Consider the following 26,866-nt stretch of genomic DNA (forward strand, 5'->3'; position numbering starts at 1 on the left):
TTTTTAACATCTAATTTCCAAGTGTTACTTTTTTTTGAGACGGAGTCTCACTCTGTCCTCCAGGCTGGAGCGTGGTGGGCCGATCTTGACTCACTGCAAGCCCCGCCTCCCGTATTCATGCCATTCTCCTTCCTCAGCTTCCCGAGTAGCTGGGACTGCAGGCCCCGCCACCACGCCTGGCTAATTTTTTGTATTTTTAGTAGAGACGGGGTTTCACCGTGTTAGCCAGGATGGTGTCGATCCCCTGACCTTGTGATCTGCCCGCCTCAGCCTCTTAAAGTGCTGGGATTACAGGCGTGAGCCACCGCGCCCAGCCCCTACTCTTATTAAAAAACATTCTGTGAAAATAAAAGCACTATCAAAATATGATTAGATCACTTTATTTGCCTAGTGACTTACAAAAATTTTAGATAGATGACAAATAAAATTCCATTTTAAAGGAAATAAAATATCTTTATCATAAACAAGAAAGGGACTTACCTGTAAAAGAAGAACTTTATATTGTTTGTGTTGCTTCTCAATATGAGCACAGGTGAACATATTTCACTTACGTCTGGGAGAGTTCACAATTTTTCACGGTATTTTTGAAAAGGAGGGGAAAATCCGTAGTAAAATGGCAGGAAATAATACACGTTTAGTAGTTTAAGGAATGAAATAGTGAAAGTCAATATGGCATGACCTGCCAGTCATGGGCTTGAAGCAACATGAGCTGGTCCATATGATGGCAGTCGTTCTACCACAAACACAGAAATACTGGAGAAAATATGATAGAAGCATGTTGCTTAATTACAGTCTGGAAAAAAAGGTATGTAAATCTCCATAAGCCAGAAAAGAAAAAAGAAATGAAAGCCAGAGAAACAAACTTAACTGGACTCTGTGGTGATCCAAAAAAGTTTCAGATACAGATATAAGAAATGCCTGAAAGATAAGAAATGGGGTTTAAAGCCCATGACAGGATGGGATATATTACTTCAGTCCCAATGGAAGAGAGTGGCAGGGCTGAACTACATGCATAAAAATGTAGAACCTTAAAAGCCTACCTTAGCAATGAAAACAGGACTAGAAAACACTATACAGAAAATGCCAGGAAGCCAGGAATCTGTCCAAAGTCAGGGTGAGGACAAAAATCATTTATGACTAAAAACAACATAAACAAAATAAAATATTGGCCTTTAATGGGAGGTGAATTTTCACTATCACGTGGTATAGGAACCCGGGCCAAGGAACAAAGACTGGTACAGGACCAGTGAAATTGCCAGCGTCCTTGGAGAGGCAAATGAAAAGCTTATCTGTAGGGACATGCAAAAAATAGAAGATTTGTACAAGAATATTTATAGCAGCAGTGTTCATAATAGCCTCAATCTGAAAACAACCCAAATGATCACCTATAGCATAATGTGTAAACAAATGGTTTTATTTATTCAATGCATTATTACACAGCAACGAGAATAAACGTCTAGCTCCATGCAAAATGTGGATGAACTCCGTAAGTATAATGTGTAAAATAAGCAGACACAGAAAAATACCATATGATTCCATTAATATAAAGTTCTAAAAGAGTTCAAAACAATCTATCATGTTAGAAATTGGGATGGTGGTTACTTTTGGGGAATGATTGAAAGGGGCAAAATGGAGCTTCTGGGAACCTAATGATCTGTAAATTTTGGGATCTGAGTGATAACAACATGGTTTCATTTACCTACTGATGAGCTCTACATCTTTAATTTGAGTGCTTTTCTGAAAATATTTATCAATAAAGGTTTCTTTCTTTTAAAAACTAGCTCCAGCTAAGAGGACAACCTAGAGAGTATTGTGTAGGGTCAGTCAGCAGAAGTTCAGAAGCACAGGGTCACAGTCATGTCCGGAGAGAAGAGAGGTGTCTACTGCATTACAGGATTACAGGATTACAGTTACAGCCTCTCAGTAAGGTATCTCCATGAATCTCACCAAAGTATCCCACTAGAGAAAGAGCAGCCTGTAATCTCCCACCAAACACATCACCCCAGTGACAGTAAAATTCCTACTTGTTGCGTAAAATTATGCACTCTGTCTAACTTCTCTTCCCACACCCTGGCCCTGGAAAGGTCAAAATCAGCTGCCAGTGGGTGAGTGTGGGCAGCATAAACAGAAAGGAAGCAGATCTTATTTATTCTTCCCTGTAGGCTTCAAGCTCAAAGCAGTGAGTGCTGAATTGGGGCAAAGAAGAAATCTAAATTTAGAAGAGGATTTGTAAATTTGGCATAATGCTTCCCTGGGCATTTTGATTACTGATATGGTTTGGCTTTCTGTCCCCACTCAAACCTCATCTTGAATTGTAATCCCATAATCCCCCCGTGTTGTGGGAGGAACTCAGTGGGAGGTAATTGAATCATGGGTGTGGTTTCCCCCCATGCTCTTCTCGTGATCATCATGAGCAGCATGATCAATCATGAGAACTGATGGTGTTATAAGGGTCTAGCATTTCCCCTACTGGCACTCATTCTCTCTCCTGCTGCCTTGTAAAGAAGGACATGTTTGCCTCCCCTTCTGCCATGATTGTAAGTTTCCTGAGGCCTTCCCAGTCATGTGGAACTGTGAGTCAATTAAACCTCTTTCTTTTATACATTACCCAGTCTTAGGTATTTCTTCACAGCAGCATGAGAACAGACTAATAAAATCAGTGGAATGAGATGTTTCTTCTGATTAAAATCTATAGGACTGGCCTAAGATTTTATGCAGGAGATGGAAGAGCTAGTCTACAAAGCAGGTTTTGTTGTTAGAGGTAATAATGCTGATTATTTTGAATGCTGAGTATTTTGAATCCACACAAACACACACACACATACACATAATACATATAGAAAAAACAACTAGCAATGATTTTGATTTTGTTAGAAATACAAATGTAAACCAGTAATCCTCAACTAGAGGCAATTTTGCTCCCTTCCCCACCAGGACATTTCACAATATCTGGAGACAATTTTGGTTTATATAACTAGAGGGTAGGTATTATTACAGAGAGACCAAAAATGCTGCTAAACATCCCATAATGCACAGGACATCCCCCCTGCAACAATTATGTGGCCCAATAGGTCAAACGTGTGAGGTTGAGAAATCATGGTATAAATTCATGATCCCCTTTCTTTTTCAAAAAGAGATATTTTCTAGGTCTGTTCACTGAAAATGCCCAGAAGTAAAGACAACTCCAGCAGGAATTCAGATTTTCACATCTAATATAATTTTCATCTAAAAGGAACCAGAGCTCCTTGGGGAAATGACTGATCCAGGACTACAGCAGGAAATCTGCAAGTTGAGCCTGGGATGCTTTGCTGTGACAGATGATTTACTTTTACTGAGGGCTAATAAAAATTATGTCTCATTGACCACTGATAAGTCACACCAACCAAAATTAAAACCATTTGAGCATCAAAAAGAACCAGTTCAAGTGATTAAAACACATTGAATATATATTTTAAAAAACATCAGTACATAATAATATGTAAGAAGAGAAAGAATGAAAGAAACAAGAGGAACTCACTGGAAACCACTGGAGATTACCAGGGCAAAAACTCACAACTTTGAAATTTGAAAATTAAAAGTAAATAATAAGTATGTTTGGCTTTCCATTATTAAATGTATTTTAAGATTACCAAATTGCCTCTTGGAAGAGAGAGAGAACTATTAAAAATATTTATAGCTGAAAAAATCAGAAGGGATAATAGAAACAGAGAATCATCCTTTTGCAATCTCTAATGTAATGGCCACCACTTGTCAAGTCTGAAAAGACAATTAAAATACTCCCCCATTTTCCAACTAGGTATCTGTGTGAGGCCACATTTTCTTCCCATGCTTCCACCAAAACAACATATTGGAACAGATTGACTGCAGATCCAGATATGAGAATCCAGCTGTTTTCTATTAAGATAGACATTAAAATGACTTATAAAAATGTAAAACAATGTCATTCTTGTCATTAAATTTTTTGGTTTGAATAATTAGTGTTTAATGGGTTGGCTTTTTTAAAAATGAGCTAATAAAAAGTTTTAAAACATTATGAGTTTTAATTTCTAACACAGTAAATCCTGAGAGAGATTATTCATGTATACAAAAGTTCTTTGGGCTTGTAGCAATATTTAAGCACATAAGGGGGTCATGACATCAGTGTCTGAGAACCGTTGGCCTGTGTAGGATTCTTGTCAAAATGTTTAACTGGTATATAATTATGTGGGGGAAAAAATCAGACAAAGCCAGATTATGGAACTTTCTACAAAACAGCTAGACTAGACTCCTGAAAAAAATGTTAATGTCCTGAAAAACAAACAAAGGTGGGCAACCTTTTTAGACTAAAGAAAACTAAATAGAGTTGGCAACCAAGTAAAATACACAATTCCTGACTGGATCCTGAATGAAAAAAAAATTCTATACAAAACATTCTGGGGAAAACTGAAGAAATTTTAATACTGGCTGAATATTAGAATTGTTTTATCAATGTTAAAATTTTGGGGTGATAATATTGTGGTTATAATGGAAGATGTTCTTGTCCTTAGGACATGAATTTTGAAGTCTTAAGAGATTAAATGTCATGATGTCTGCAACTTACCTTCAAATTGTTGATTACAGATATTTGCTGTACTATTCCTTAAAGTTTTTTGGTATGTTTTCTAGAATCCAGCATATTCTGAAGATGCATGCAGAATGAGACAAAGGTTGAGACCAGTTTTTCACAGTAGTAATCAGAGGATGGTCATGTAAAGTGGAATGAAGAGTGACTATCTAGCAGAGTGTGAAAGACAGCTGGACAATTACAAACCAGTAAGTTTTAAACTATCTTCATGAAGATCCAAGGATTTTTGATAAAAGTGAAGGAAAAAGGTGTGGGGGGAGGGAGAGAAGGAAAATCTTATTGAGCGTATTAGAGACCAAAATACTAAGAATTTAACTGGTTTATTTCAAGTAACCTTGTAACAAAGTAGATACATAAACATTTAATTTTCCCTAGAACATCAGTCCCCAGCCTATTTTGCATCAGGGACAGGTTTCATGAAAGACGAATTTTCCACGGACTGGGGGCAGTGGAGGGGGATGGTTGGGGGAAGCAGTGATTTCAGGATGAAAGTGTTCCACTTCAGATTATCAAGCATTAGTTAGATTCTCATAAGGAGCACAACCTAGATCCCTGGCATGCGCAGTATGCAATATGGTCTGCGCTGCTATGAGAATTGCATACTGCCACTGCTCTGATGGGAGGTGCAGCTCAGGCAGTAATGCTCACTCACCTGCTGCTCACCTCCTGCTGTGTGGCCTGATTCACAGCAGGAGGTGAGCAGCAGGTGAGTAAAATGGCAGGAAAAATAATAATGTATGTTCAATAGTTTGAGCAATGAAACAGTGAAAGTCAGTATGGTATGGCCCACAAGTCATAGGCTTGTTCTAGGTTGGAGATCCCTGCCCTAGAAGAAATAATAAAGTGCATGGAAATTCCCAAGGATACAGCAGATCTAAATAGTCTTTGGACTAGAATCTAAGACGACACAGAATATGCTGGCTAGAAAACAGACCACTGGGCACTGAACACCAGGTGTGAGCATCTGAGACCTTAAGGACGATCCTGGGGAGGGATACAGCACACTGGTGGGCAGCAGGGCAGAGAATAGCAGCTCGTGTCTCTTACCCCAGCATGTTACTAAACTTCACCCTGAACTACAGGATACTACAGAAATCCCAAATTAGTCCAACCATCAGACAAACAAGTACTTCGGTATTGACTGGGCATATTCCTGACCTCTTACATATATAACAATATATGTTATCTTCACCCAAGAATAGCAACTCAACCTGATGGAATTTTGCCAATCCAAGCATTTAGTACTCAAAAAGGAAATCTAATGTCAACACAATTTCTATGTCTTAGTAGTTAACCAGTTTTATTAATCCTACTTAAATGCATATAGGGTGTTTTTTCTTCGTATGAAAAATTACCAATATATACAAAGTTTTAGCTTTTTAAAATTATATGTACCTGGGATGCAGTGAGTTTTTTTGATCTAAAAAGTAAAATTTTTATTTAACTGCTAAACTTACTTCTGTTATCCGTGTTCTGCCACCTATTGTTAAAAATATAACCTTGAACAGATCATTTAACTTCTTGGTGCTACATTATCCTCATCTATAAAATAACAGTTTAAAAGTTGCTTTGAGGGTAAAATAATGTAGATAAAATCTATAGCACCATGACAGACACAGAATAAATGCTTAATAAATAGTAATTATGACAGTTCAATAAACAAGTATTTCTTGAATATCTACCATGTGCCAACATTGTTCTAGGCGCTGATGACACAATGTAGGAATGATCTCATAAAAAAGATACATAAGAAAGAGTAATTTTCTATAATCAATTAATACTTTTGCTTGCCTTGCTTTTTGGTTTCTTTTTCAGAATCACTGGATATTTATGGGTTGCATAGGTGCTCTCTATTCATCATATCTGTTGTCCAACAGCATAGCGATAAGGCCTTTCCTAGACTTTCATTCAAATTCAGTTCTGTCACTCTCTGTAGCATGATAAAATTATTTAATCAAACTCTTAGTTTTCCCACATATATTATAGAGATAAACATTTTATAATGCTGTTATATGGATTAAGTGAGCTAAATTAGATGAAATGTTATCACAATGACTGGTACATAATAAAAACAATAAATCATAGCATGTAATTTTCACCAGTTTACCAATTTCCCTTCATTCTGAAGTAACTCCTTAAATGTGAATTCTACATAATTGGTGTTATTTCCTGCTCTTTATGACCACCAATATGGATTTTAACTGTTATTGCATTTTAGATCATACTGCAGTAGTTTCTTATCTCATCCAACTATGCTTTTCTCTAATCCGGTTGTTTCCTTATGACACTCAGTCTTGTTTCACAGATACTGTTGTGTTTGTAATAATTCAAAGCAGATTATTATCCAAATTTTTCTTTTCTTTTTTTTCAGCAAATAAATTTTAGGCATATTTTCCCTAAGATTGAATCTGCCTATTACTGATATTAAATGTTACTGGTGTTAAATGAGACAACTTGACAACACTCTAGTGGGGGAACGTGTTAAGTGAGACACTGGCAGTCACCAAAGTTTGTTATGTTTCAGGATATTCATGGAAGGTAGAAGCTGGAATGGGTTGGAGGAGTGGGGAGTGTTGGGAAAAGGAATTAGAGAGGAAAGAAGAAATTGCTAATATGCTAAGAGATGACCAGATTGTTTGAGGATGTGAGTAAGGCTAGAGCTGGCTAAGCCAGGGAGAAGAGTAGTAGACAGTACAATCAGAGTGCAGCAGAGTGCAGATGCTGTAGGGCCTTGAAGGCCACTGTAAGAACTTTGATTTTTCTCTAAAATATATGGCACCACTGGAGACATTGAGGCAGAGGGCTAACATGATCTGACTTATATTTTAACAGTATCACAATGGCTTTTAAGTTGAGGGCAGACTCTCACCCTCTGTAATCTAGGAGGGTAAGGATAGAAATGAAACTGTCAAGAGACCACTGCAATACATCCAAAGGGGAATAAGAGTGGCTTGAAACAAAGTGGTCAGTGGAGGTGGGGAAAAGAGGTCAGGTTCTGGATGTTTTCTGAAGGAGGAGCCAAGTGATTTATAGAGTCCTATTTGGTAGCATATTCCTTTTTTTTTTTTTTTAAAGAAATTAAGTCTTTCATGGACCTCTTCAAGGAGAACTACAACCACTGCCCAAGAAAATCAGAGAGGACACAAACAAATGGAAAAACATTCCATGCTCATGGATAGGAAGAATCAATATTGTGAAAATGGTCATACTGCTCAAAGTAATTTACACATTCAGTGTTACCCTCATTAAGCTACCACTGACTTTCTTCACAGAATTGGAAAAAGCTACTTTAAACTTCATATGGAACCAAAAAAGAGCCAACGTAGAGTAGCCAAGACAATCCTAAGAAAAAGAACAAAACTGGAGGCATCCCACTACCTGACTTCAAACTATACTACAAGACTATAGTAACCAAAATAGCATGGCACTAGTACCAAAACGGATATACAGACCAATGAAACAGAAAAGAGGCTCAGAAATAACACCACACATCTACAACCATCTGATCTTTGACAAACTTGACACAAACAAGCAATGGGTAAAGGATTCCCTATTTAATAAATGGTGTTGGGAAAAGTGGCTAGCCATAAGCAGAAAACTGAAACTGGACCCCTTCCTAACACCTCATAACAAAAATTAACTCAAGATGAATTAAAGTCTTAAATGTAAGAATGCAAACCATAAAAATCCTAGAAGAAAACCTAGGCAATGCCATTTAGGAGATAGGCATGGGCAGAAACTTCATGTACAAAACACAAAATGTAATGGCAACAAAAGCCAAAATTGACAAATCGGATCTAATAAAACTAAGAGCTTCTGCACAGCAAAAGAAACTGTTATCAGAGGGAACAGGCAACCTACAGAATGGGAGAAAATTTTTGCAATCTATCCATCTGACAAAGGGCTAATATCTATAAAAGGAACTTAAATTTACAAGGAAAAAAACCACCTCATAAAGTGGGCAAAGGATATGAACAGACATTCTCAAAAAAAGACATTTATGCAGCCAACAGACATGAGAAAATGCTCATCATCACTAGTCATTAGAGAAATGCAAATCAAAATCACAATAAGATACCATCTCACAGCAGTTAGAATGGCAACCATAAAAATTCTGGAAACAAGAGATGCTGAAGAGGATGTGGAGAAATAGGAAAGCTTTTACACTGTTGGTGGGAGTGTAAATTAGTGCAACCATTGTGGAAGACAGCGTGGCGATTCCTCAAGGATCTAGAACTAGAATTACCATTTAATCCAGCAATCCCATTACTGGGTATATACCCAAAGGATTATAAATCATTCTACTATAAAGACACATGCACACATATGTTTACTGCAGCCCTATTCACAACAGCAAAGACTTGGAACCAAGCCAAATGTCCACTAATGATAGACTGGATTAAACAAATGTGGCATATATACACCATGGAATACTATGCAGCCATAAAAAGAATGAGTTCACGTTCTTTGCAGGGACATGGATGAAGCTGGAAACCATCGTCAGCAAGCTAACACAAGAACAGAAAACCAAACACTGCATGGTCTCACTCATAAGTGGTAGCTGAGCAATGAGAACACACACACATGGACACAGGGAGGGGAACATTACGTACCTGGGCCTGTCAGGGGATGGGGGGCTAGGGAAGAGATAGCACTAGGAGAAATGCCTAATGTAGGTGATGGGTTGATGGGTGCAGCAAACCACCATGGCACGTGTATATCTATGTAACAAAACTGCAAGTTCTGCACATGTACCCCACAACTTAAAGTAAAAAAAAAAAAGAAATTAAGTCCTTCATGTCATCTTTCTAAATAATGTGTTCTTTTTTCTTCCCTTCAATTCTCTTAAATTGAATTATTTCTGACCATGAATCAGCTTTTCATCTACCTTTCCTGAAGCTGTTCTGGTCTTCTCTTTCTAAATTTCTAAATAAAACAATCTCTCTGGAGCTCTTCCAAATGCCCTAATTATTCACATATCTTCTAACTTATAAAACATGAAATTGTATGAAGTATCTATAATAACATAGTTAGCTAACCAGTAAGCTATATCAATAATAACATAGTTAGCTAACCAGTAAGCATTTAGAGAACATAAGGAACTACATATTACATGCAAAATTAAAAAAAAGAAACCACAATCATTTGACCTCACATACCATTGAGAAAGGAGTTTAAGACAGCTACATTAAAAAACATTAAAAAATTACAAAACTATTTGTCAACACAGTTGTTTACATCCTTGTGCTACTCTGATGCAGGATTATAACAGTTATATACATGCAAATGGTTAATTCCTTCCCTCATATCTATACAGTTTATTTTTTTCTTCCTAATTATAGAAATCCTAAATTTATCAATGTTCAGCTTCATTACTTCTTCAAACTCTGTTTAGGTACATCAAGTGACTTAAGATTCTGTGATAATTTTCCAGAATCTCCTCAGTCTCACTTGAAAATGGCTTTGTAAAAAAAAAAAAAGAAAAGAAAAAAGAGGTAAAGGTAGAACTATATGGGTAATTAATTAACATTTTCCTAAATGTTATTTAAGTCTAGGCACCCAAATATGTAAGATTTGAGCCAGCCGGGCGCAGTGGCCGAGCGCAGTGGCTCACGCCTGTAATCTCAGCACTTGGGGAGGCTGAGACAGGCATATCACTTAAGGTCAGGAGTTTCAGACAACCTGGTTGACTCAGTGAAACCCTGTCTCTACTGAAAATGAAAAAATTAGCTAGGCTTGGTGGTGGGTGCTTGTAATCCCAGCTACTCTGGAGGCTGAAGCAGAAGAATCACTTGAACCTGGGAGGTGGAGGTTACAGTGAGTAGAGATTGTGCCATTACACTCCTGGGCGACAGAGTGAGACGTGAGACTCCATCCACAAAAAAAAAAAAAAAAAAAAAAAAAAAAAATTGAGCCTAGGCAAGGTGGTTCATGCCTGCTGTAACCCCAGTACTTTGGGAGGCTGAGTTGGGATGACTGCTTGAGGCCGGGAGTTCCAGATCAGGCGCAACAAAGCAAGGCCCTGTCTTTAAAAAAATATCTGGAGGTTGAGGTGGGAGTATCACTTGAGTTCAAGAGTTCAAGGCTGCAGTGAGCTATGATCATGCCACTGCACCCCAGTCTGTCTCTAAATAATAATACATTTTTTAAGTAAAAAATATTTTTAAAAGTTTTGACTACAATAAGATTTTTAAGTATTTTCAATAAATCTTCCAATCAGTTGCTAGTATCATCTCGTACTTCACAGTGCCCAGTGGTGTGCTTTAGTGAAGGCAGTTTAATTTTTGGAGTCTGCCAAAACTGGGTTTGATTACCAGCTCCATTACTAACTGCCGGGGTATCTTTGGGAAAGTTAACTTCCTTCCTTGTTTTAATTCTTATATCTGAAAAAAGGAGATGGTAGTAACTTCTCAAACAGCTCTTAGCTGAAAATTAAGGGAGATACAAGCATATAGTATCTTATTGTGCTTTGCTTAATTGTACTTCACAAATATCGTATGTTTTACAAATTCAGGGTTTGTGGCAGCCCTGCATCCAGCAAGACTATGGGCATCATTTTTGCAACAGCACATGTTCACTTCCTGTCTCTGTCACATTTTGGTAATTCTCAAAATATTTCAAACTTTTTCATTATCATCTCTGTTATGGTGATCTATGAACAGAGATCTTTGGTGTTATTACTGTAATTGTTTTTGGGTGTCACAAACCTTGCCCATATAAGACAATAAACTTAACTGATAAATGTGTGTGTTCGGACTGCTCCACCAATTGGCCATCCTGTCCTTGTCACTTTCTTCATGATTTCCTATTCCCTGTGTCACAACAATATTGAAATCAGGCCAGTTAACAACCCTACAATGGCCTCTAAATGTTCAAGTGAAAGGAAGGGTTGCATATGTCTCACCTTAAATTAAAAGCTAGAAAGATTAAGCTTCATGAAGGAGGAATGTTGAAAGCCAAGATAGGCCAAAAGCTAGGCCTCTTGCACCAGTTAGCCAAGTTGTAAATGCAAAGGAAAAGTTCTTGAAGGAAGTTAAAAAGTGCTACTCCAGTGAACATATGAATGATAAGAAAGCAAAAAACAAAACAAAAAAAGCCTTATGGCTGATATGGAGAAATGCTTAGTGGCCTGGATAGAGGATCACGCCAGCCACAACATTCCCTTAAGCCAAACCTAATCCAGAGCAAGGCCATAATTCTCTTCAATTCTATGAAGGGTGAGAGAGGGATGAAAGCTGTAAAGGAAAAGTTTGAAAGTAGCAGAAGCTGGATTATGAGGTTTAAGGAAAGAAGCTATTCCTGTAACATAAAAGTGCAAGGTGAAGCAGCAATTGCTCATGTAGAAGCTGCAGCAAATTATCCAAAAGATCTAGCTAAGATCATGGATGAAGGTAGCTACACTAAATAACAGATATTCAATGTAGATAAAACAGCCTTCTCTTGGAAATAAAAGATGCCATTTAGAACTTTCAGAGCTAGATAGGAGAAGTCAATGCCTGGCTTCAAAGCTTCAAAGGAAAGGCTGACTCTCTTGTTAGGTGCTAATGAAGCTGGTCATTTGAAGTTAAAGCCAATCCTCATTTATCATTCTGAAATTCCTAAGGCCCTTAAGAATTACAGTAAATCTACTCTGCCTGTGTTCTGGAAATGGAACAGCAAAGCCTGAGTGACAGCACATCTATTTACAGCATGGTCCACTAACTACTTTAAGCCCACTGTTGAGACCTACTGCTTAGAAAAAAAAAAAAAAAACAAAAATCCCATGAGCTCTGATGGAAATGCACAAGAAGGTTAACGTATTCAAGCCTGCTAACACAACATCCATTCTGCAGCCCATGGATCACTGAGTAATTCTGACTTTCAAGCCTTATGATTTAAGAAACTCATTTTATTAGGCTATCACTGCCATAGATTGTGATTCCTCTGATGAATCTGGGCAAAGTACATTGGAAACCTTTTAGAAAGTGTTCATCATTGTAGATGTCATTAAGACCATTTGTGGTTCATGGTAGAAAGTTAACCATCAGCATTAGCAGCAGTTTGGAAGAAGTTTATTCAAACCCTTATAGATGACTTTGAGGGATTCAAGGCTTCATGGAGGAAATAACTGCATATGTGGTAGGAATAGCAAAAGAACTGGAATTAGAAGGGGAGCCCAACGATGTGACTGAATTGCTAAAATCTCAAAAAATTTGAATGCATGAGGGGTTTTGTCTCATGGATGAGCAAAGAAAGTGGTTTCTTGAGATTCAATCTGCTCCTGGTGAAGATGCAGCAAACACTGTTGAAAGGACAACAAAAGATTTAGGATTTAGGATATTATATAAACTTAGTGATAATGCAGCAGCAGGTTTTGAGAAAACTGACTCCAATTTTCAAAGAAGTTCTACTGTGGGTAAAACACAGCATTTCATACTACAGAGAGATCTTTTGTGAAAGGAACAGTCTATGGACATGGTAAACTTCACTGTTGTCTCATTTAGAAATTGCCACAGTCACCCCAACCTTTTTTTTTTTTTTAAAAAAAGACAGTCTCGCTCTGTCCCCCAGGCTGGAGTGCAGTGGCGTGATCTCTGCTCACTGCAAGCTCCACCTCCTGGGTTCACGCCATTCTCCTGCCTCAGCCTCCTGAGTAGCTGGGATTACAGGCACCTGCCACCATGCCCGGCTAATTTTTTGTATTTTTAGTAGAGATAGGGTTTCACCATGTTAGCCAGGATGGTCTTGATCTACTGACCTCATGATCTGCCCACCTCGGCCTTCCAGAGTGCTAGGATTGCAGGCGTGAGCCACCGCACCCGGCCTATATATCTTCTAAGTATCATACTACCGAGACACTTGGCATCATAGGAAAGGTCAGCAATCTGAAATATATATCCTTTTACAAAGGAAAATGTAAACAGCAAAAATTTACTTAAGGTTTGGGAGGTAGCTGGAGGTAGTTAAAACATGAGACAGTAAACAATTCCAAGTTTGCTATCAGGCACTACCAGCCTAGGGATTTATGGATTGTTACCTGCAATAGGGAAATTCTCACAGGCCTCCACTCTCCTTGAGCCCTTGCTTCCTACTCAGTTGCTAGGCCCTTTCTATTTCCTACTCCTTGCCCCAGCTGCTAGCCTACAATTCCCTAATTTCTATTAAAATAGTACATAGAGAGGTTCGGTTCTTCATACTTTCACCCTCCTTCCCCCAATCCAAAGTGGCCTCTGGATGGGCCTTTGCACAAAGAAACACTCATTGAAGTGCTCTGTTTAACAAAAGATAAATCATTGTGGTCTCCACTGTTAATTACAAAAAAGCTGCCACAAACTTTGAAATTACAATAATTTTTAAAATTTAGTATTTTTCATCTAATGCTTAGTCAGGATTCAGACTTTCTCCTTCCACACACTAGCATTTAAACACCAGGGTTAGCTCTCCCTGTCCTATTCTTCTATAATTATCAGCTCACACCTCTCATAGATATTATCAGACTGCATTTCAATAATGCATTTCAATAAAGTTATGAATTTGGCTTATCCATTTTTGAGTCTCAATATTTAACACAAATCCAGGCACAAAACGGTGTTATTTTTGGTATGAGTTAATAAATAAGCAGATGGCTAAATGAAGTGACAAACCAGAACATCTCAATTCTCAGAAGTTATTTTGTGCACAAAAAATTATATTATTTCAATATCCTGCTGAGGACATTATGTAGAATATAATACAAACAATTTGAAATTAAACTACTTCTCAGAATCCGTGTTATCAGTTCCCTAGCTGTTCTCTCTGACTTCAAGCTCTCTAATCTCTGTTCAAATACATTCTGCATAGTGCTTTGAGGATAATCCTCCCTAAATACTACTTTCAACATCACTCCTTTACTGAGTAAAATGATCATGTACTTCCTATTTCTGAAGATGACTTCTCCCACCCCCACAATTCTCTTGTGTCGCTTTGATTACCATTCTCAATGGGTTCCAATCTACCTATTGAACCCATTCCTCTCTCCACAACCCTGGCTCAGGTCCTTAATGCACCATCCCCAGACTGTTTTCCTTGTCCCTTACCTTTCTGACGTTAATCTTTCCAACATACTGCTGATATACTAATTTTCCTAAATATTAAAATAGGCCACTACACTGCCCAAAAATATTTAGGGGCTTCTGACTCTTTACTCAATTAACTGTAAACACTCCATTGTGTCATTCCACATTTTGTTTGACCTTCTATTTTATAATAATCTTCACCATTCCTTTAAAGCAGTGGTAAGCTAACTTTTTTGGGGGTGGGGGAAAGGGGTCACTGATCTCTTTCAAAAGCTCATGAAATGGATTATCTAGAAAAAAACACAAATAAATTATATATTATCATAAGGGATTCTGATCATGTTCCCTGCTTTAGCCAAATTGTCCTTCTGCTCAGTCTGTAGTTTTTGTTTATAAAAGCCATTACAATTATCGCTATCAAAAATTTCATGCATTCTCAGCAGCCCATCTAGCATGCTCCCCTTTCCATAAAAACATATTTTGGTCTCTCTATTTAAATATGATCTTTTTCCCCTTGAAATCAAAAACACATTTGGTTTATATATTACCTATATTATACTTGCATATGGGATAAACTCCATGATTGAATGAAAACTATATGAAGTTAGGTAATATGGCTTGTTTATCTTTTATAGCTCCCTGCAGAACCCAGCATGGTAGTAAGAATTTATTAAAAATGATAAGAATAGTCTGGATGCCGTTGCTCACGCCTGTAATCCCAGCACTTTGAGATGCTGAGGTGGGAGGATCGCTTCAGGTCAGGAGTTCAAGAGCAACCTGGCCAACATGGTGAAACCCCATGTCTACTAAAAATACAAAAATTAGTGTGCATGGTGGTACAGCCTGTAATCCCAGCTACTTGGGAGGCAGAAGCAGGAGAATCACTTGAACCCAGGAGGCAGTGCAGTGAGCTGAGATTGTGCCACTGCAATTCAGCCTGGGCAACAGAGTGGGAATCTGTCTCAAAAAAAAAAAAAAGATAAGAATAAATGATAAGAATTGTTTACAAAAATGTTCAGGGCTGCTACACAGTAAAAAGTCAGCAGGCACCACTTGCAATCTAGTCTATAAATCATCTCTGAGTACATGTCCAAAATCTCTTAGCTGAAATGTATTGGGCCAGATGTGTTTCAAAATTCAAAACTGTTTGTATTTTAGAAAGATGAAATAGAGCAACACTTAATAAAACATTATATTTATGCAGCAAAATGTATGAATATTTACAGAGACTACAAGATATCCTCATGGGATTTCAGATCAGATTTTGCAGCCAAACAAATTCACGTCAGGTTAGGTATTGTTGACAAGTGACTACAACAAAATTTTTGTTTGCAGTGCTTTTTGAATATTGAGATTGTGTGTGAGGAATTGTGGGCCTGTGTCCATTCTTGGCTCCATCTAGTCAGGAAGGATTCCTTAATTCATGACATAGAGTAACCTCAAGCTTTTGCTTCAACATTCTTCAAGTTTCATGCTTTGTTAGTCTCTTTCAACATTCTAGGGTACCTGAAAGTGAAAAGTGGTGCATACGGTCACTAGACAGCATTAGGGCAGGAGAGGCTAGCTGAGACTAGGTGGGGCCAGTGTGGAGGAAAGTCAGGCACCAAGTTGATCTGTAATCGCAGCCCCTTCAGTAAATACTTGCTTAAAGAATGAAGCTGGGTGCGGTGGCTCATGCCTGTAATCCCAACACTTTGGGAAGCCGAGGTGGGCAGATCACCAGAGGTCAGGAGTCGAGACCAGCCTGGCCAACATGGTGAAACCACATCTCTACTAAAATAAAAAAAAAATTAGCTGGGTGTGGTGGTGGGCACCTGTAATCCAGCTACTCGGGAGGCTGAGGCAGAAGAATCACTTGAACCAGGGAGGCACAGGTTGCAGTGAGCTGAGATCAAACCACTGCGCTCCAGCCTGGGCAACAGAGCTAGATTCCACCTCATAAAACAAAAGATAACAACAAAAAAATAAAATAAAACAATGTCATCAGAAATTGGAAGTCTCTCATTGTCCTGACAGTAAGCACTTAGTTATTTTCTTTAGATAGCTCTCTACAGCTAGTAAGATCAAATGGGTACAATTTTTACCCAGAATGATATTATTCCTTACTTTTTCATAAAATCAAATATTTTAGAGACTTTTTCACATCTGTAATATAGATGTGAAACATTAGATGTGAATATTTAGACAGCTAATTCACTCTTTTCATTGCAAGGGTATACCACAATTTGCTAATCTCTTTTTAACAGACATTTGGACTGTATTCAGTTTCTCAGTATTACAAATTGTGTAATACTGCAATAAACATTCATCTAAAGGTATTCTAGAGTTCTGTGAGGGTGAGTTTCTAGAAGTAGAATTGCTGGGCCAAAGTAATGCATATTTTAATTGACAATACCAAACTATCTTCAGATTCTCCAATGGTCACTGTTATTCATTATTATTCCAGTAATTGAATTACTGAAATTCCCATTATTATTTTAATCAGTAGTGCTTATTAGTGAGTTGAGCCTTTTTCATACTTCTATGGGCTGTATTTTGTGAACTGTCTCAATATTTTTTGTTCATTTTTCTTCCTGTTGTCTTTTTCTTGATTTGTAAAAATATTTTGTATATGGGTAATAATTTCCTTTTGACTTACATACATGTAAGTTTCCTAATTTATTGTTGTCTTTTGACTTCATGAATTTTTTGAGATTATATAGCAAATTGAGCAAATTTTTTTTGAATTCTGGATTTTATATCAAATTTAGAAAGTTTTTCCATCCCAATATTATAAATACATACCTCCATCATCTTTCCATACTTTAGGTTTCCTTTCTTTAAACTAAAACAATTAAGTTGTTGACCCACATGAAATTTTTCTTGTGTATAATAAGCCAGGAGTCACAATATTATTATATTAAAAAAACTATTAAAAAATAAATGTTTCTTAATTACTGTCTCTATTTTTAAAGGCTTTGAATAAATCTTACTAGCTCAATAAACTACCTTTTCTAACTACTGAAGACAAATCTCTGCTAGTACTACTATTATTTGGGGTAAGTTAATTAACTTCCGAGTCTTTGCTTACGTATGAAGTGGAAATGGTAAATTCTACTTTTTAGGATTGTTGTGAAGAATAGAAATATTATATGAAGCATTTAGCATGGTTTCTGTTACATATAGGCAATCAGTAATGACAACTCTTGGTACCTTCCTCTCTAGTTCACTTATAGCACCCTAAGTCTGCAACACACAATTTAATCAAACACTAAATTGCAGTGTTGTCTGTTAATCACTCACTTCCACACACACATTGCAGGCTTCTTGAAATCAAAGACTATATCTTTTGCTGCAAAGGAATACCCAGTGAAAGTTAAGAGCATTGGCTCCAGGAGGGGAGTTCTGCTCTACTGTTGACTAACTGAATGAACCTCATCTGTAAAATGAGGAAAATAGAACCTGTCTCATAGGAATGTTGCAAGTGTTAAATGAGTTAGTACACAAAAAGACATTAGAAGAGTACCTGAATTTAGTAAACACTCAATAAATAACCATTATTTTTACCCTTTAATTTTTATATCTCCTACAAATGCTACAGCATTGTTTTGAGCTCACAGTTCATACTCACTACATGTGTATTGAATCTCATAAATAAATCACTTGGTCATAGGAGAGTAAATATCATGAAAAGTATTTGCATTTTTTCTAAAGAAATAATGATTACTAGTAAATACTATGCTTTAAGAAAAAAGTTATGATTCCTTAAAATGTCATCTAAAGTACATAACACAAAATGCTGTAGTAGCAGTTAAAAACAAAGCTCAAAACCTGTTAATTTTTAAAAATTGAGCATTAAACTTTACTTGTTTTGTAGGAGTTATAATTAAAAGGAAAACACAATAGGCTATTTACATATCACTTATTAGAAAGCATAACATCTCATCAGAGGAGAAAAAAATGTCTTGATGATAAGCTACACGAAGTATGCATTATATAGTTAATTATATGAGGGCTGTCTAGCCACAAGAAGGATATTGTGTTCATCAGCCCATCCTCAAATTAGGTAGATAGGGATGATATATAGAGTATGTGACTTTCTGATGTTCTTAAATGACAATGAAGTTTAAAAGCCAAGGTGTAAACCAGCAGTCCTCAACCTTTTTGGTACCAGGGACCAGTTTTGTGGAAGACAATTTTTTCACAGATGGTGTGGGATGGTTTCTCGATAAAACTGTTCTACCACAGATCATCAGGTATTAGATTCTCATAAGAAGTGCACAACCTAGATCCCTGGCATGCACAATTCACAATAGGGTTCTCACTCTTATGAGAATCTAAGGCTGCTGCTGATGTGACAGGTGGCGGAGCTCAGTCTGTAATTCTCACTTGCCCACTGCTCACCTCCTGTGTGGCCCACTCCCTAACTGGCCATGGACCCGTATTGACCATGGACTGGCTGTGCTATCAGTCCACATCCTGGCGGTTGGAAATCCCTTGTGTAAATGATTAGTGTGCCTATTTTTGAGTGTCTGTCTTAAGTATCAATTATTTCAATCCATCCTTTAAAGAAGTGACTGATAAAAGATTCCCTGGAGTTACTTTGTTTTTTTTTTCTGACAAAAGCAAAAGCTCTATAACTCAGATGTGATCTTCAGCTGGCAATGTGGATATTCTGTTAGAATAGTGAATAGTTGGACTTTAAATCTTGATCACAAATGGTCATCCTATCTTTGCACAAATGCCAAAAAGATACCAGCAAATACAGTCAAAAAAGTCTTAGGAGTCACTCGAATAATTCAACACTTGACTGAGATCTAAGGTTTTCCTGTTATAAAGGAGTGTTTTTTTGTTGTTGTTTTTTGTTTTTTTTCACACAAAGGTTGGCTGAGAATCCTTTGTCCCAATAAAAATCTCAAGTGGAAATATAAACCAAATAAAGAAGTACAGAGCTGTTCTGAGCAGAAGAAGGAACTTGACTGAGTTAAGGAGCACAATTTGAAAACGAGCCTCCTATAAGAGACCATGTATTTATCTGAAAAAGTATAAAATAATTAATATTTGCTCAAATACATAACAGTCTGGGGAAACAGCACAGAAGTTAGAGTCAGACCTCCTGAATAATAGAAACCTCTCTTTATACTAATCTGTAAAATATAGATACCAACAGAACCCCCACCTCATAGGACTCTTACAAGGATTAATTGAGCTAATCCAGTGAAGCAGTTAAAACAGTGCCTGGGTTATAGTCAAGGCTAGTTAAGTGACTATTAAATGAATAAGCCTCTTGCACAACATCAAGATATGATAGTAGACTAAACTGCCATCCTTCTCCATGTGTCTAACTGAATACTACGGTGTGTCAGTTATGGCTCTGGCATAACTTACATCAAGGTATTCTCATGTTCACTAGTTGTACCACGGGTTTGTATTGTTTTGTTTTCTTCTTCTTGGTTTTGTGCATGTAAAAGACAGGGTCTGTATACATTTTCATCTTCAGTCCCAGCACAAGCAACTTTTAAATGTATCAATACATGTATCTGAAGTGAATAAATTAGTGAATCAAATCATCTTAGCAGCAGGTAGAAAGCTGTCATCTAGTTCATCCAGAACTGTATCAAAATACTTCAATATATTCTGGAAAGAGAAGACATGTACCAAAGGAGAAAAGTACAAAAAGGGTTTACTCAAGTAATAGTGTAGTGATTCCTAAATATAGCGATTTTCATATTATGAAGTATTAAGTAGTTGTTAAAAAACATAGGTTAGAACTACATATATGAACAATAGAGCTTCAAGTTATTTTTGTATCAAAATAACATGAATGATGCATAAATTATGATATATAACATTTATATATTAACACACCCCAGAGAACATATTCCACACACACACACACACGTGAAAAACTGAGGTAGAGGAATAGAAAAATGGTAGGCAACGGAACAGATTAGAGGTATTGATCAAAGAGGACTTAAGCCTTATTGGTAACCTTTTCATTGTTTAAAGGAGATGGACTGTTGAGTTACTTGAGTAATTAAAGTACAATGATTCAGTGGCCAGAACAGGAGCAGTTATTAGCATTAGCATGCATGGCTAATACTACTGCTTCTCTTCTGGCTCTAGTAGTGGTATTAAGGTATAGGTTAAAAGAGTATTAATAATTTGGGAGCTCTAAATAACCAAATATGAACAGATGACACCAAATGTTATCTTTTTGACCATTCTTTTTCAGTACAGTAGAGGCTTATATCAGTGAACCATAATGTAAAATGGTGTGTAAAACCAGTCTATCATTATCCATGCTAAATATTAAACTGAGAGACCTCAGCTTGAAAAGAAATTAGATATAGAGTTTTGAAATAAAGTCTAGTGAATTACTACATATTTATTTTTAGGGTAATGTGAAAGCTGTTATAGAGTAGGCTCTATTGGAGAGTAATTGAATTTCAGTAAGATTATTGGCAAAATACCTTCTCAGAGTCCAAATATTATTCAAATAGATTACAGTGGAAGAGATTGCTGGATAATCTGTGCACTACAAAAGATGGAGAAAGCATTACAGAGCTCTAAATATAGAACAAATAAATCACAGAAGTTGCTAATAAAAAATTGGATGTTCAATATTTCTCTTTCTGATGCTGTATCAAGGAGAACTATGCTACCAAACCAGTTTTCATTACTATCCTATGACACCAAGTATACTCAACTTTTGAAAGAAACACTTTATTCATAAAAGTATTTCATTTCTGTCTAGTTTCCTCTGTAGTCTATTTATTGTGATGTCTAGGTCTGAAAAACTTTCCCCATTATCTGACAGAGGGGTCAATTCTCTAGTTGTCCAAACATTGCATAAACGAATCACTTACCACACGTGCAATTAGTCATGTGTACACAAATCAGTAAAATTTCTCTCTCCACGACTACACTATAAACTTTAGTCATCAGCTAGCAAGGTCTCTCTTGTTTTACTGCGGTTTCACCAGCACCTACCATAGTATCTGGCGCATGGCAGGTACTCAATACATACATGAACTAATGTAATTAAGGTAATTACTTCATGAACAATTAATATATGAATAAAAGAATAAGGATAATATTGCAATACAATTGAAAATCCATCAATACCTACTTAGCTTAGTGTCTTCTAAGTAATACATTTGAACTTCATTATAAACGTGTTTAATCATATTACATCAAATGTATTCACAACAAATGCTGTCACTGAGTAAAGCATCCAAGGAATAAAAGCGTGGCATTATCAGTTATGATGACTGGATCATGTAGCAGTTATTTACTGGATGCCTAGTATATTCCTAGCACTGGGCTGGTTACTGTGTACTGGCAAAGATAAGCCATTGAGAAACCGTCCTTTCCTTCATCACACCAGGTTAATAGTCTGCATTTGCAGGACTGGCAGGTCATTATTACTTCCTTTCCTTGAAAGGCATTAAGTCAATTCCTAACCATTTCCTGGTTCATTCCAAACCTATAAGTCTTGGTAAAGGAATGCAATGGGCTATCCAACCAACTGGTTTTTGACCAATACTATATTTTAAACAATTCAGTTAGCTTAAAAGAAACCATCTTTCCCAACTCCTTTCTCCCATTTCCTGAGTGGTATCTTATTTCTTTATCTCTTCTCTCTTCTGTCTCATATCAAGGGAAACCGAGTCACCCAGAATGACTTTATAGGCTTTATCACCTCCCACCCCTAACATGGGAAGGAGGTGAAGAAACCGTTGGCTCCTGCTTATGTCTTCTTATTGTTGCCCTAAATGTGAAGTTAATATGATTCATCCTTTTATACCACACACTTCTCATTACCCCTGCTCTTGCATTCTCCTTTAGGATTCACTTTTACCTTCCTAGATGTTTCATCACTTGGCTCACATCTTTTCTTCGAACCCTCTATTGTTTTTTCTTTGACTGCATTTCCTATTATGAGAAAGGAAGCGTAGTGGTCGAGGGCAGGGATTCTGGATTCACACCACCTGGATTTGAATCCTGACTTTACCATTTCCTAAGTGTATTAAGACAGCTTAACATCTACAGACCTTAGTTTCCTCATTTGTAAAGTGGGAGTAATAATAATAATATCAACATTATAACAATTAGATAAGTTAAGACCTGCAAAGCACTGAAATAGTCACTGGCACAGAGAAAGCACTTTATAATACCATCATTTTCTTTATCATCTTGGCAACATTAGTATCCATATTGTTGCCTGTTGACTTGAAACTTCTGGCCATATTGGCAACCACACATAGCACCACCGTGAACCAGCTCATCACACAGCATTGCTTTATTGAAGATTTTGAACCTAGTATAAGTCCTTCTACTTATCTTTCTCATTCCTGAAAACTCCTAGAACCTTCTCTCTATTCTCTTGCCTTAAATTACTAATTCTCCAAATTCACCCAAACACTAGCAACCTAGTTTCCCAACCTTTAACTCTCTCAATTTCCTAATGTGAACATTCAACGCTTAGTCAGTGCAATCTTAATTTCTTCACTCTTCTTTGACTATGTAAACTTAAAGTTTTCCTCGATGCCTAGAGATCTTATCTGTCCTTTACTAATCAAATGTTCATCTCTTCCGTGAAGCCTTCTTCATCATGCAAGAATATACATATTCCAGCCCATGACCACCTCGCTCTGTCCAAATACAAAAACTCACAAACCACAAAGATCTCATATACATTACAGAATTGTTTACTTGGGCATTTACTGAGAATCTTTATTTAGATGTTTTATGTGCATATGTTACTTCCCTAACTGTATTACAAGCTCCTTGAAAGTAGAAATGCCAATAGAAACTGATAATATGTCAGGCCTTTTACATACTTTACAAGTATCAGTTCATTTAATCTTTATAGCAACCCTAAGAAATAGCCACTGTTATCCTCATTTTATCTCAAGGCAGAGAAAAGTGAAGTCAGGGACAAAGGATAACTTTGGCATAAATTGCTGAATGAAGGAACTTACTAATATAGTTCATAATCTTGTTCTAGTTTCATGAATGATTTATCTGCATCAAATCTTAAGTAACTCTTTGTAATTATAGATAAATAAAGGTGCTTCACTTCTACTACTCAAGACTATAGGACCATGCCAACAGCCAGAGTCCAACAAATGCTTTCTAAGAGTACATTTGGAAAGATTTCCTCACATTTTTGGATGCTATTCTAACAAAATGATGAGAAAGCATTTGTATCTTAGTTAGGGTGCTCTTTGCTCTACATATGCACTTTATGAAATAACTTCTGTGAATCAAACAGAGTTTATATATCTACTTTTGCATATCATCTCTGACGGTAATTTAAAAATATTTAACCCATGTTTACTAACAATCAGCTACTAACTAGTTTTGTGACCTTTGGAAACTCATGTTTATGTCTTTGAGATTTGCTTATCTTTAAAAAGAAGGAGCTGGTGTAGGAAAAATTGGCCTTCAGGGGATTCTAAGGGAGTCATTCACTTATAAAATTATACTATCCTTAGGAGACTTTAGAGGAAATCATATTAATGCAGAAGGGAATGTTTAAGAAACCAGAACCGAAGTCAGAGAAAAATGGTAACTCCAATTACCCACTGGAAAACTGACTTTTCCACACAAAGAACTTCCATCTGTAACCATGAATAAACTATGTCAATGGGTAAGAGCCACTCTCAGTTGCCCTATTTTCTCAAGTACCACTTTTAACACTGCCTCAATTAGTTTAAAAGGCAATCAAACCCCCTGAAGCTGAATATGTTCAACATCAGTAAAATACATTCATCTTTTGTAAAAAAAAAAAAAAAAAAGTTCTAAAAATATACAAAACAAATATTTGTTATGAAGAACTCCTTTGAAAGCTCCCTTAAAGTGAAATTTCCCATTCCCTGCTTTTCTGCTTGTAAGCAGAGCGCTTTTCAAACAAACAAACAAACAACCTCAGAACTGGAGACAAAAAGCCAACATTCAGATCTTTGGTTCCTTGTCTAGGTGTGATCTCAGCACTCCAGAGGGAACCCTATGCTCCATTTTACATACTTCTACAATACATTTATTGCTAGTATTAAAATATGAAATCTTTCAATGTATTTTTATCTTCGACTGTAAAGATGTTTGGCTGCTTAGAGTTTAGGTAGAAATAAATTTTAAAAATTTACTTTGAAAAAGTCTGAAACACACTATGCAAGTAAATCTGAAATTATTAAGCATGTAAGTTCAATGGGTTTAAAAACATGAAAGTTTTACTTAAAGCAAAATACTTCTTTAGAGATTATGTTACTGTGATGGCCAGATTTTTTGTTTTAAACTGTTTAATGCTGTCCTTATACACTTACAAAAATATACTGAACAAAACGAGAATTTAAAAATTTGTTTAGAATTAGTATTTTGTAAATATTACATAAATATTCATGTAGTCAAAAGACAGTATCATGTAGAAAACTAACTGCATCATATATATGTTGTGATATATGTTCGTGTATGTATAGGCAAATATGTATATGCATACAGGTACATATGTGTCAACTACCATTTTTCTTTTAATCAAAATTTTAAAGTACTGCATACATATATATCTACATAATAGATATATAAAAGTACTATTAGAACGAAGCTGTTTCCTGAAAGCTAAGCAGTTAAGGAATAATAGAAGCACTTTCCTCAAGATTTTTAAGACTTATGTCTAATACTGAAAGTGTAGTCAAAGAGTATGCTATTATAATACCCAACCACATTCAATCTTGAGTATCATAAATAAAAACATATTGTTTAAATGTCATCATATATTTTAAATTATATGGAAATATCACCATTTCTCAGAAGAAACAAGGAATAATTGAAATCTATACAATAATAGATGGTCTCCATTTACAATTAAAGCAATAATAAAGGATCAGAGGAAAGGAGCCTACCTTCCATTGCCCTTTTAAAGAAGACCTTACAGCTCCCACAGGTAAGGACACCATAATGACAGCCTGATGCTTCATCCCCACAGATTAAACAAATCTTCTGAGGTAATGACTCGAAGCTGTATTGTGGGCTCTGGCTGGCTTCTGAATCCGGCCTTGAAATGCAAAACAAAGTACTCCATTTATTTTTAAGTGCACCACTATCTAATACTAAAGGTTTCTTAAACCAGTATGGACACGGTGAAAGGAGATTTTAAAAACAGAACTGTATATATATATACACTTGAAAGACATGCAAATTAAACTTGGTAATAGACTACCTGTAACTAGATTCAACACACTTGCAAATGATTAGCCATTCATTAGTAGCACCAATATAAAAGAACAATTATTACGGTATAATATTAAGTTCTGGAAAGCTAAAGTCAGTTAAAAAGAAATCTTTCTACAAAACTCTTTATATAGAAACGATTTAGTCTTTGACAAATGAAATGTTATGTCCTTCCTGTGGGTATGCTGGGTCAGAACAAATATGGTTTGGCTTTAAAAGTTCGATGGTACTTTGCAATGTTTTGGTTTTGAGTTTTTAAAACACAACCCTGTAATCATTGCTTAAACAAGTATATGTTTGTCATTTTAAAGTATTGTCCAATACACTGACACTGTTGCCTATTCACAACGTAAGATTCCAAACACAGCATTCTTTTTTTTACATTCCATTACTTCAGTATGCAAATTAGTGTTTTTTAAACCTGCATGAAAAAAAAAAGTTGTAGTGAATCGCAAGCAATAATTAGAAAACGGTGCAATGCAGTGATAGGTGTTTAAATCCACAGTTTAAACATCTCTCACGTGAACTTAACTTTAATCTTGGGATTCTTAAGAAAATAGAGCCATTAAAGTGTTCAAATCCCTAAGATGGTGCTGCTTTCGGTTCTGGCCGGCCACCTTTCAAGTCCCACCCCTCCCGGGGGAACGGTGCCTTAACTCCTCTCCAAGACAGGCACTCCTGGTAAACGTCCTTCCTCTAAGAAAGAAGCATTTCATAAAGCCCCCAACTCGCCGCGCACTTTCTGCCCCGCTGGGCTACAGCGGACCTAGTGTGACGCTGCACGTTTTAAATCAGGATTGGTTCTGCTTCGGAATCTGGAAGATTCGGAAAGTTTAAAATAACAAAAAACAAAAAAACAGCTTTCAGGCAGGCACGCCCCCAAAATAGTATATTCTGCGCCCATCTTTGTGTCCCCAAGAGTGAGGAGAGGAGGGAAGAAGAAGGGAGGCAACTGCCCCTGTGCTGTGTCCCCGCTGCCCACCCGCTCCGGCCGCCCGGGGGAGCGCAGCGGTGC

At 36.7% G+C, this 26,866-nt stretch overlaps 1 protein-coding gene across 2 annotated transcripts in view; it reads right to left on the minus strand.

Moving 5' to 3' along the window:
* Positions 1 to 26,866, minus strand: part of PGR (progesterone receptor) — a 96,249-nt gene that overhangs the window by 66,964 nt on the left and 2,419 nt on the right. The window contains exons 1-2 of one of the 2 annotated variants that reach the window (XM_011926608.1): positions 26,509 to 26,602; positions 25,524 to 25,675 (exon numbers count right to left, since the gene is read on the minus strand). In XM_011926608.1, the coding sequence (XP_011781998.1) occupies positions 25,524 to 25,675; positions 26,509 to 26,567 (211 nt within the window). In that variant the 5' untranslated portion in view covers positions 26,568 to 26,602. Of the gene's footprint in view, positions 1 to 25,523; positions 25,676 to 26,508; positions 26,603 to 26,866 lie in introns of those variants that run through there. The other variant, XM_011926609.1, reaches the window with a different exon arrangement.

The sequence above is a fragment of the Colobus angolensis genome, unplaced genomic scaffold, assembly GCF_000951035.1.
Source record: "Colobus angolensis palliatus isolate OR3802 unplaced genomic scaffold, Cang.pa_1.0 Scaffold7, whole genome shotgun sequence".
NCBI classification, from domain to species: domain Eukaryota; kingdom Metazoa; phylum Chordata; class Mammalia; order Primates; family Cercopithecidae; genus Colobus; species Colobus angolensis.